At 35.8% G+C, this 13,396-nt stretch overlaps 1 protein-coding gene across 1 annotated transcript in view; it reads right to left on the minus strand.

The window, feature by feature from the left end:
- Nucleotides 1–2,218: 2,218 nt before the first annotated feature.
- Nucleotides 2,219–13,396, minus strand: part of LOC308278630 (uncharacterized protein) — a gene marked incomplete at both ends in the record, with an annotated part of 90,980 nt that continues 79,802 nt past the window's right edge. The window contains one exon of the mRNA XM_080718523.1: nt 2,219–3,147. Within this exon, the coding sequence (XP_080574649.1) occupies nt 2,219–3,147 (929 nt within the window). The remainder of the gene's footprint in view (nt 3,148–13,396) is intronic.

Genomic DNA, 13,396 nt, shown 5'->3' on the forward strand with positions numbered 1-13,396 from the left:
TATTTGTAGATTATGTTGGAACGTTTTTACTTGGCAAACCAATTTTTAGTCAACCTGTTAGACTCTCATTGAAATTTCATTGTCTTGGAAAGTCTAAATTCTAAAAACTGTACAAAGAAAAGAATGCCCTATTTGTCCTTCCTGTCTGGGGGCTCAGGTCAAAAATCTTCTAGGAAAGAAAAATAATTGGGGAAAAGCATTGCATGAAATATTTTCCACAGAACCAATTTTAATTACCAGGACTCAGTCATCATGCTGTCTCTCCCCCGATCCTGTTTCCTATGCCTATAGTTTATATCACCCAATGGTTTATGTTACCTTCATCTATCTTTCATTACACCTGTGTAAGGTATTTCCCTTCCAGGACACTTTTGGACTATATTCTCCTGATGGACAGCCACAGTCAAAGGAAGTGGTGAAAGCTAAGAGTCACTTGAGCTTTCTCACGCCCACCCTATCACAAATACCAGGATTTCACCAGTCAACGGTGTGTGTGTGTGTTTCCTGAGGCTGAAGATAGGGGTGTTCTGCCTTTGAGTTATACCCCATCTCTATTTTATTTTTTATTTTGAAATTTTTGAAACAAGGTCTTGATATGTTGCTTAGGGTCTCACTGAGTTGCAGAGGCTGGCTTCAAATTTGGGATCCTCCTGTCCCAGCCTCCTAAGTACTGGGATTCCAGGCATGTGCCACCACACTCAACAATGTCCATTGTTTTAATCAACTGGATTGGTGGAAATTTGCTACAGCAGCCATAGGCAAGTAATGAGAGTCCAAGACAATGAATGCTTTATCATGAGCTCCTTGCAAAGAAGAGCTCCCCTGCTGCTTAAACAAACCTACGTACAAGCTAATGCAGGCCAAGAGACTGGGAAACTGAGGCCACAGGTAGTGCAGGATCAAAGCTAAACACTATGGTGAAGGTGTGGAAATGTGAGAGGTAAGGAAAAGTCATAGTGTAGGAATAACAAAAAGGTCATGGATCCATGCTTGTCTTTGAAAATGAAACTAACTCATTGAAATGTATTCTTTAAAATACTTTATATTTTGTACAAAGGATAATTTGTACTTAATGTTAATCATCTGACTTGGTGTCTTTTGACCCTTATAATGTTAACTTAAATATTATATTCTGCTTTTTGACAATTTTTTTTTCAGGTCTGGGGATGAAATCCAGTGGCATTCAACCTCCGAGCTACACCCTCTGCCCTATTTTTTATTCTTTATTTTGAAACAGGGTCTCACTGAGTTGCAAAGGGCCTCACTAAGTAGCTGAGGTCTGCAAACCATGATCCACCAGTCTCAAATTCCCGAATGTTGGGATCACAAGCGTGCGCCACCATGCCTAGCTTTGACAATTTTAAGTATGATATACTTAAATTTAATCTTTCTTTTTTTCATTTTTTTTTTGTGTGTGTATTTCTAGGACTGAACTCAGATGTGAGCTACATCCCTAGCTCTTTTTAGTTTTTTTTTTTTTTTTTTTTTAAACAGAGTTTCACTAAGTTGCTGAGACTGGCCTCAAACTGCAATTCTCCCTGTCTCAGCCTTCAAAGTACTGGGATTATAGGTAAGCATCACCAAGCCAAACATAAGAAAGAGAAAGGAGGAGGGAAGGAAGTAGGAATTGGGGAAGGGCTAATTGAGTGATTTGTGCATGTATTCCTCTACCATCTGGTACCCCATTAAGATGTATGACTACAATGCACCAATAAAAAATTTAAAATATAAAATTTGAAAAAATAATTAAACCAAGAATTTCCCTAAGGTGACTTAGCCAGCTACTTCCATATCACATATCTTCACACTGAATAAAACACTGGTCTCCAAGAACACTAGGATAGTAACTGAATGTACATGCAAACTCATTCATACACTCTTATCCTGACACTTAGAAAAACACTTCTTCCCATATAACCACACCATCCTTGGTTTCCAAAAGTAGAAAAAAAATAGTTTTATCATAATAGAAAAAATTGAGTGCTTATTTGTCCTCACTCTTCTATCAACTCCTATTTCCTTGAAGCATATTAGAAAACTGTTTTGCTTGATAATGTTCAAAAATATCTTGATTGTTATCAAGCATAGAATATATATTTTGTCAATAATGATGAGTTGACTTTTTGAAAGACAGAAAGAAATTACACAAAGCCTATGACAGCTTCTCATCTGGTTTAATTTTTTCTTACTCCCCATGAGAACCAACTCTATCAGGTGACTACCTTCCCCCAACCACTTTTCTCAGTGCATTCTTCACGTCCTTGTTCCTCAGGCTGTAGATCAGGGGATTGAGCATGGGGATCACTGTGGTATAGAACACAGAGGACACCTTCTCCTGTTCCATAGTATTGCTGGATGGGGGCTTGAAATACATGAACGTTATAGACCCAAAAAAGATGCCCACGGCCATGAGATGGGAGCTGCAAGTGCTGAAGGCCTTGGAACGTCCCTCAGTGGTGCGGATGCGGAGGATACTAGAGAGGATGAAAGTGTAAGAGATGAGGACAGCCAGTGTGGGCGCCAGGGTATTCACTCCTCCAATAATAAATAGCAGGATTTCGTTGATGTGGGTGCTGGAGCAAGACAGGGTCAGCAAGGGCAGAATATCACAAAAGTAATGACTGACGACATGAGATCTACAGAAGGACAGCATTGACATGCGGGTAGTGTGGACCGTGGCCCCAAAAAACCCCAGAGTGTACACCACAACCATCATTATATAGCAGACCCGGTGGGACATGACAATATTGTAGAGCAGCGGGCTGCAGATAGCAACATAGCGGTCATATGCCATGGCTGTCAGAAGGTAGCCTTCTGCAATTACGAAAATAAGGAAGAAGTAGAGCTGAGTCATGCACTCCAGAAAGGAGATGATATTCTTCTCCGAAATGAAGTTCACCAACATCTTTGGGGTGATGACAGAGGAATAGCAGAGGTCAATGAAGGACAAATGACTAAGAAAATAATACATGGGAGAGTGGAGTTGAGAACTGATCCCAATTAAAAGGATCATTCCCAGGTTCCCCACCACCGTGGCCACATATATGCTCAGAAACAGGAGGAAGAGTGGCAGTTGAAGCTCTGGTCGTTGTGTTAGTCCTTGAAGAATAAAATAGGTCACTGAAGAATGATTTGAAGTACTCATTTCTTATAAAATATTACCTAGAGGAATAAATAAGACATAAGGAGAGCATTAGACTTATTTTCAAGTTCCCAAAGCATGAGTGTATGTCACTCTTGGCTGTTTTTGTCCCTGAAACGTCATCTGTCTCATAACTTCATCTTTTACAGGGGCTTTAATTTTAATTTTTATTGTATTGTGTGTATGAGTGCATGTGTGTTGCTGGGAATTGAACCCAGGGGCATGCTACCTCTGATTTTCACCCCAGCCCTATTTTATTCTTTATTTTAAAGCAAGGTCTTACTAAGTTGCTGGCACCCCAATTGTTGAGGCTAGCCTTAAACTTGTGATCCTCCTATCATAGCCTCCTAAGTATTGGGATTTACAGGCGTGTGCCATCACACCTGACTCTTTCTAGGCCTTCTTAAAAGCCTGAGGACAAAGACTCTGAATGTAACCCAGAGCCGTGGCACACTCAGACCCTACCATGCTGAGTGCTCCTCTCTAAGCAGTGCCCTGCCATTTTGTCCCCAGGCTTAAGCCCCTAAATGCTTCACTTTGAGAAAAAGCACAAATTTGCCAGAGCTAAATATCTTTTTTTCTTACCATTAAAACAAGGCACCTTTCTCTCGTAATCTAAGATAGCATATGCCAATAGAACCTTCAAACCTGGGACTACAGGATGTCCAGTCTAGTTGTGATAATATAAAAACATCCATTTGAATTCCCCACCCACTTCCATGAATCAAAATCATTAGCATTCTCTAAAACTGAAGACTAAGAAACATAAAATAGGTCTGTAAAAAGTCTGTGAATACAAAAATACCTTATAGAAATGGCTATTATCACTTCAAACCCTCATTCTCTCAATTCTGATTAATAAAGGAAAAGCCTGAGTGGGCTAGGATGTTCTTTTCAGTGTGCATTTGATTGACATTGTAGTGCCAAAAACTTCTCTCAACTATAGTTTGGGTTTTTCTTTTCCAGAAACAACAAAGAAACAGGGATAACTATGAGTTGCAATACCTGTAAATATTAAATATTAATGAGTTTTAATATCTGTAAATATTAAATATCAGTAAACCAGTGCTTCTCCCAATGGCCCTTTTCTCCTGTCCATCATCAAAGCCAAACACTCACTGACAATTCTTTAAAGGTTGTTAAATCAGAATTGCATATTTTCTTGTATATTGACTTAGTTTCCCCTAAAGTTCAAGCAGAGATAAAACATTATTCATTACCTTAGCAACCAAGATAACTAGTGTTTCACTGGGACATTTGAATATTATAAAATGTTCTTTTAATACATGAAACTCAAGAGAGAAATATGGAGTGTCTTGCTACCTGTATCTTGATAAGGGTTTAAATTCTCCTTTTCAAAAATGAGGAAAAATACCAATGAAAAACAATTACATAAATAAAGTAACATATATTTTGTTCTTATTTTTCATGAAAAGCATTTTTACAATCACAAACAAAAGCTATGAAAATGTACTGCAATATATTTTCTCTATAAACTTACTACAACATGTTAAGGAGCCTCATATTTGTGTTGATTTTAAGGGTGAATTAGATAAAATGTCGTCTCCAAGAACAAATGAGAAGAGAGCTACATCTCTGCATTCAGGACATCCAAGAAATACCATTGACAATGGCCATGAAATTGGACCATTTTTAGAAGGATGCTCTGGGTCTGTTCGATGAACCAAGTGAACCAGCTAACAAATTACTTTTTGTGTGTGCAGTTTGGATTCAATTTTATTTAGTGAGCACCACATGTTTTGATAAGCTTGCATGTCACTGACTACATTTCCTTTTATAGTTCCAAATCTTTTCTACTAGGAAGTGTTGTCCAGAAGCCAAAAATACAGTACATCTATCTCTCTTTGACTAAAGAGATGTTTCTGCTGATTTCAAGACTAACACTTCTGATTTATAAGAGTTAACAAAACACATTAGTTTATGCTTTGACAGAGCCCAGCAGATTGAGAAAAGCAACAGATGGATGGTAATAATTTACTCATCAGGAAATATTTATGTGCTGACTTAAAACCTCAACATTACAAAAAAACTAAATAAAATTTTAAAAAATCCTTTAAAAACCAATAATAAGTATCACAATGCCCATTTATTCAAGACCATTCTTTTATCAGTCCACAGTTGTGCTTGTCATTTTTCAATAGTGTATCATTCAATCTCTATGTATTTAAATAGTTTCTTTTGGGTTTCCTGTTGTTAATTTCTACTTTCATTCCATTATAGTCTGAAAAGATGCAGGGAATTATATTACATCTTTTGAATTTGCTGGTGCTTGCTTTGTAGCCCATGATGTGATCTATTTTGGAGAAGGTTTCATAGGCTGTTGAGAAGAATGTGTATTCTGTTGTTCCTGATTGAAATATTCTGTATAGCTGGGGGTGGTGGCACATGCTTATAATCCCTGCGCTTGGGAGGCAGAGATAGGAGGACCGTGCAGGTTCGAAGCCAGACGCGCTGGCTTAGGAGACCCTGTTTCCAAATAAAAACTATAAAATAGGTCTGGGAGTGTAGCTCGGAGGTAGAGGTAGAAGGGCTTCCAAGAACGCCAGTACCACCAAAAAATAAAAAAAAGAAGAAATATTCTGTATATGTCTATTAGGTCCATCTGGTTTATAGTTTTCATTAGTTCTGAAGAGTCTTTACTTATCTTTTGCCTTGAAGATTGATCCAGTGGTGTGAGAGGTGTGTTGAAATCTCCCAATATTTTTGTATTTTGGTCTATTTGAGATCTGATGTCCAGTTATATCATGTGAAAAACACATAAATACACCAAATAGCTGATTTACATGACAATTATTGACTCATCACCAAAAGAACATGTTTTTAATGTCAATATCTTCAACCTAAAACTCCAGGAAAGCATGAAATGAAATACTTAAATTTCTTTTCAAAATAATTCAGTAAGTTACACTGAAGATGAGAGAAATAAGGTATTTGTTTATGTGAGATTTCACTGAAAATGAATTGTTAATTACATCAAATATCAGTGAAAATAAACAACTGCCATTTTTCTAGGTGATATGATTCCTGTAGGGAGAGAATAAAATATTCTTTTGTTTCTTTTGCAATTTCTTCTCCCCCCCTCTTTGGTGAATTACAATTTTATTTCTTTAAAGCCATGCAATGAAGCTGTATCTTGAAACAGAAAAGTGCTTGCTCCCACCCTTGAGAAATGTAAGTGCATATCCAATAAAAGTATTTGTATCATTATCTATTCAAGAATGTAAGAATATATTCAGCTCACCAGAAACTTAGGTTATCTATGAAATATAAAGTGTTTAAATAATAAAATATGCACATACAGAAGTATATGTGTATCTAATTAGAATAAAAATAAAATTTGAATTTTTGCTTCTTTTATTTAACATAAATTTATAACAATTCTCAAAAATTCCTACTTCTTAAACATGTGACTATTTAGAATATTAATCTGTTGTTTTCTCCCATCAAAAAGATGGCTTAATTAAAATTTACCTAAACTAACATGTTAAAGGCTATAGCTATGGAATTATAGGTATTGAATAAGTCTGTGTTCTCACTTATCATGATGTAATTTTGTTTAAGAGACAAGAATACTACAGCAGTACATGTATAATCATGTTTGAAGCAGCACAGTTTATGAGAACCAAATTATGGAACCAACCCAGGTGTTCAACAACAAATGAATGGATAAAAGAAATCTGGCGTATACATATTATAGAATGCTACTCAACTATTAAAAGAATAAAATCATGTTATTTGCAGGAGCAATTAATGGAACTAGAGAATATCGTGTTAATTTAGATCAACCAGTTTCATAAAATCAAAGGTTATATGTTTTCTCTCATTGGTAGGAGCTCGGGAGAAAATAGAAAACAAAAGGGACTTTAAGTAAAGTGAAGAGAGATTAGTGGAATAGTGGGAGGGGTTGAAAAAGGAATTTGAGGAGGATAAAAAGTAGGATTGATGAATAAAATAGTTCAAATAGTGCTATGTCTGTATATGAAGGTGTCACCAATGTCACTAACATGTACAAAGGGGAAAGAGGGAAGCAGGATGAGATCCAGAAGGAAACAAACAAAGTGATGCATAATTACAATGCAGTAATAAAAGCATAAAAAGATAAATAATAAATTTGGCTGGACATCAGAATCTCAAATACCATTGCAGCTCTTCCTTTGGTCTCTGATGAAGCTGGTACTTTTTCCAAGAGAAGTCAAAGAATTCAATCTTATGGATAGAGAATAAAATCTATCTTTTCATAGGATTTAAGAACAATGGGAAAGATGTATTCAGGTGTGTGATACTTTATTCCAATCAAAGTACAGAACACTGATACACTTTCATCAGAATAAAATAATTGTTCATTTCAAATCTTGTTTCCCATGATCAAATAATGCCATAGATAGAAAGGCTTGTTATCTGCAGATAGAGGGCTGAGTACCAGTATGACTCCACTTCTTACTGTAGGGTCTGTGTGTTAAGGGAAAGTCATTTAGCTCAATATTTCTTTATCTATAGAAATATTTGCAAGATCTTCACAGACCTCTGCATATTTTAAAACACTGTGTACCCTCAGTTACTCTTTTATTATTTTTACATTTATAAAATAACTTCTGAGTTGTTTTTCTGATTGACTAAACAGTTCCCCAGAGCAGCTAGTACCTTTATCCAGGGCTATAGAAGGGGAAGTAAATGAGTGTATGCACTGCTCAAGATCATCAGAAAATCAGTGTTTGTTCCCACTCTCACCAAGGGAGCACTCTCTTTCAAATGGAAAAGCAAAACTTTTAAATTATCTTTCAAGAAGCACAGAAATCAAGAAATTTCTGGGGTTCTTACAGTGACCTTGGAAGAATTGTCAGGACTTGGCTACATCTTGCAGATTGTGAATAACAGGGCACTGTGATTTGGGTTTAAAATGCAGTTGTATTGTTATTATGAAAGCTCTGTCACTGCGCTTAGGGACATTAAGGCAATAAATGACCCAGACAAGCACTGGAAGCAACAGGAGGATGAGATCATCAAGTATTACCAACCTATCCAAGCACAGTGACCATTACACATCTAAAATAATCTGGATCACTTCTCAAATGTTGGCAGTGATGATTAAAAGCCCACTCACAACCTAAGGTAAATAACTTAGTAGTACAATCTCCTGCTGTGCCTGGATACAATTTAACTAGCAAAAGCCATCCACAAGAGAAAGAACTTCTAGATAAGCCAATCTCACAGATATTGGTACAACAGGACATTAAAATCTTGGGCTCTGCAAGATTTGTTTGACCCATGAGTAGTTCTGGCAGGAAATACACTGAAATTTAATCTTGGGCAGTCAAGGAACTAAATCAAATTAGAATTAACAGACTTAAGAAATTAAATCAACTAGAGTATACACAAAGAGAAAAAAGTATATATTAAGGATGACCCTTTTTCAGTCAAAGTTTTCAAAACAGTTGGCCATTTGAAATGTATGATTTTGTAGTCACAAAAAAATAACTGAAAAAGCCAGGCATAGTGGCACATTCTTGTAATCTCAGCATTTGGGAGGCTGAGAAAGTGAAGCTTGAGCTTTGCAGACAGCCTCTGCTACTTAGTGAGGCCCTCTGCAAGTCAGTGAGACCTTGTTTCAAAACAAAGAATCAAAAATAGGACCCGGGTGTAGCTCAGAGGTAGAATGCCCATGAGTTCATTTCCCATCACTGCACACAGAAAATAAATAACTGAATACAATCTAAAAAATAAATGAATGCAATAGCCTACTGCTAAGAGTTTTAATGCCAGTGTGAAACCACAACATCTAGAATCTTGGCTTTGCTACTTACCAGTTGTATGATATTGGACAGATCATACTACCTATGACTTAATATCCTCATTTGTAAAAGTTGTCTTATAGAAATGTATTTAAAATAAAACAAGTCAATAGAAGTTTAAAAATATTCAAACCTGGTACATATTAAGTATGGTATGTTTTATAATATGAATCTAATATCTTGAAGTATTAAATTTTAATAAAAACATTTTAATAGAACCAATTTAAACACCAGGTGGAATTTATATGACTTGCTGAGAAATTGATACCCACTTACCTTAGGACATGAAGCATTATAAACTGAAATCCTATAATATTTGGAGATGTTGCAATGAGACTTAGAAATATGCAATTAATTCCCAAAGGTTCATAAAATCTCTCAAGATTTAGCTCTGTGTGCAAAACGTAATTAATGAAAAACCAAATAAGATCTCTACGTGATCTCAAAACAACATTTTCTCACCCAAGGGATTGATTCTGTTAGCAAAAATCAACAAGAAAGTGATTAGTAGACTTTGTCTAAATGTTATAGGCACTTTAGAATTGACAGTGTTTTGGCAAGCATTATTCTTCCTATCAGTGGTGTGTGTGTGTGTGTGTGTGTGTGTGTGTGTGTGTGTGTGTTTCTACTCTAGTTGATCTGAGACATAGTTCACTGTCTGAGTGAAGGCTAGATTTTTCTTGTTTAATAGTTCATCTGCTTTCTGTCATTAAATCAATAAAGAAACACAGTGATTAAATCCTTGCTGCTTTCAAATATGTAATTTCCCTATTCCTTCCTTGTGCCTCATCATCTGTTTGAGATATAAATGCTATTTTTTTAAGATGGAGTCTTGTTATGTTACCTGGGATGGCCTTTTTTTTTTTTTTTTCAGGGGTGGCGGATCCATTTGGTACTGGGGATTGAACTCAGGGGCCTTCTACCTCTGAACTATATCTCTGCCCTTTTATTTTTATTTTATTTTTTAAATATATTTTAGATGACTGAAGATGGAACTTAGGAGCATTCAACCCCTGAGCTACATCCCCTGCCCTATGTTTTATTCTTTATTTTGAAACAGGGTCTCACTAAGTTACAGAGGGCCTCACTAAGTAGCTGAGGCCGTCTGTGAACCGAGATCCTCTGGTCTCAACCTCCCGAATGCTGGGATTCTAAGCATGTGCCACCACGCCTGGCTTACTTTTATTTTAAAACAAGGTCTCACTAAGTTTCTGAGACTGCCCTCAAGCCAATGATCCAATAGCATACTGTTAAGAATTTTAATGTCAGTGCAAAATCAAATCTTGAATTTGCCACTTAACAGAATTATAAGTGGTAGATAACTTCCCTCTCTTGCTCTCTCCTTGCTCGTTTCCTTTTCTTTCTCTTTATTTTTTTGTTTTGCTGATATTATTAAATATTTACTATAATATCTGTACCTATTCATTTAGGTTGACTTGTTTTTAGTCATTGTATATGCAGATAGGACTTTTCCTAAATTGTCTCTTTCTACAGCTTGTTGGACCTATATTAGACCTTTCTTTGTATTTTGTGTCCTATAAATTCTCTTTCATATTGTCTACTCTATCAGTTTATGCCTCCAGAATAAACTTTCTCTTCCATCTGTCATACTTCTGTAGGAGGGCCAATTAGAAGAAAACTGTATATCAACCTCTTTCTCTATATTTGGAAAAATTCCTACTATTACTTTGAAAAGATTGTTGATCCCTTTGGTTTCACCTTCTTTTCCCTCCTCTGTACCAAATATTCTTAGGTTAGTTCTTTTAAGATGGGCCCATATTTCTTCAATATCCAATTCCTGCTGCCAAATTGTTTTTCCTAAGTTACATACTATGTGTTCATTTTTTTGTAGTGATCATATTCTAGGAGAAAGATTCTATTTTCCATGTGGTCTAATTGATTGTTTATAGTTTAAATTGATGCCTTCACTTCAATGATTATATCCTTTATTTCTTTCAGACTATCTCTAAATTTTTTTTGGAAGTCCTGTATTATTTCTACAGTTACATTCCTGATTTGACCTTCTGGAGATCTCTGCACTTCTGTGTTATCAGGTTCTGTTATTGTGGGGTTGTGGGAGCTCATTGCTTCCTTGTTATTTCTCCTTCTCATGATTTCAGAAGTTTGTATCTGTTGTTTTTGATAAATTTATCTCAGTCTCCAGGTGTCAGCTGGCATATCTAAGGGCAAGTTGTATTGTATTCAACAGTGAAATTTGAGTGAGGAGGGAAGTGAAGTCATAAGTGGAAGAATAGGGTAAAGCCTCAGATATGGTCAAATATAATAAGAGCATGAGTTTGGTAAGGTAGTATATACTAGCAATTACAGATAGTAAAAATGTAGTAGTATTCTAGTAATCAATGTAGAGTTTCTGGTAAAGTGATATGAAGTTGATTTAATACAGGACAAGGGAAAGAGAAAAAGAAGAAAAAAGATAGAAAAGGAAGAGAGAGAAGAGAGGCAAGAAGCTTGGGAGAGGGTTTGGGAAGAGGAAAAAATAGGCATACATACTCATACCCCCCAAAAAGAACAAAAAAAACAAAACAACCATTAACAAATTAATGAAACTTTACAAATAAGATTTCCATCAACAGATGAATGGATTATAAAACTGTGGGATATGTACACAATGGAATTTTACTAAGCCATAAAGAAAAACACAATTACATCATTTGCAGGGAAATGGGTAGAACTGGAGGATATTATGCTAAGTGAGATTATCAGTCACAAAAAATAAGAAATCAGATGCTTTCTCTAATATGTGAAAGCTAGAGAGAAATGGGTAACAGGAAACACTCTAGATGAAGAAGGATATTCTATAGATGAGCAAATAAGGTAACCTAAGGGAATGGAAGAGGAAAACTTTCTAAAGCACATGATGTACTTAAACAAACATATCAAAGTCAACCACTAAGCCAAGCATGGGAAGGAGGGAATGGTGTGGGAATTGGGTAAGGGCTAATTGGGTGATTGTGCATGTATGTCTCTACCATCTTTTATCCCCTTATATGACTACAATACACCAATAAAAATTAAAATAAATAAATATTTTAAAAAGAAAACTGTAGGCACTGTGTTGTATAGTCAACTTTCAGAATTTATTAAACTTAATTTAACCCATTGAAAAACCTCCATTTACAAATAGGATTCTCTTCTTTTATGTGTGGTTGTGGTACAGAGGATTGACCCAGGATCATTCTACCTCTAACTTACACTCCCAGGCCTTTTTATTTATTTATTTATTTTTTAATTTAAAACAGGGTCTCATTAATTTGCTGATGTTGGCCTCAAACCTGTGATCCTCCTGCCTCAGCTTCTCAAATACTAAAATTACAGGCATGTGCCACTATATTCAGTAGATTTTCTTCTTTTTAAAGCTGAATTAATTCTACTGTATAATGTGTGTGTGTGTGTGTGTGTGTGTGTGTGTGTGTGCGCGCGCGCACGCGTACGCACTGCATTTTGTTTATTCATTGCTTCTACATGGTGGCTATTGTGAATCATGCTGCAATAAACATGGGAGTGTAAATATCTCTCTTTGAGATTCTAATTTAAGTTTATTTGGATATATTCCCAGAAATTGGATTGCCGGTAATGTGGGCGTTTCACATTTAATATTATGAGGAACTTCTATGCTGCTTCTCTCGTGTTTTTCTAACATGTTCCTATAATGTGCAAACCCCTACATAGGCATTGCCAAGCTGTGGACTGAGAATAACACGAAGCCCTGAAATAAAATCTCACTAATGCTGGGCATGGTGACACATGCTTGTAATCCCAGTACTTGGGAGGCTGAGACAGGATGATTACACAGATTCAAAGCTAGCTGTAGCTACTTACTGAGGCTCCCAGGAACTTAGTGAGACCCTGTTTCCAACTAAAATATAAAAAATAGGTCTGGGAGTGTAGCCCAGAGGTAGAAATCCCTTGGGTTCCATCTCTAGTACCAATAAAAAAAACTCACTAATAAACTGTAATGTTTGAATTTATTTATTGGACCAGTAGAATCAGATGAATCTACTACTATGCCCAACAATACCTTGTCTATCCCTTCATCTTTGCCTGTCATTCTGGCAAGCCCCATTTCTCTGTCATGTACAATCTTATCAGTTGTCTGGTTGTAAGATCTATTTTAGATAGTATATACTTGATATAAGATTTAAGAGACAAGAGAACCTTCACAAGGTTAAGAAACAAATAATATGTTATAAATTAAATAAGATGAGTAAAATAAAAGATAAGATCACAAGATTAAGAAACAAATAATAATGTTATAAATTAAATAAGATCAGTAAAATTCAAGATGTTCCTAACTAGATCATAGTATCAGCATGAATTACTTATAAAATATGTGTGATTTGAAAATAAATATTTGGTAGTTCTATGATTTCCATGGTAATGATCACAAAAATCTGACTCATACATCTTCTTGTTTTCTGGGTAC

Source organism: Muscardinus avellanarius (genome assembly GCF_963383645.1).
Source record: "Muscardinus avellanarius genome assembly, chromosome: 1".
Taxonomy (NCBI): domain Eukaryota; kingdom Metazoa; phylum Chordata; class Mammalia; order Rodentia; family Gliridae; genus Muscardinus; species Muscardinus avellanarius.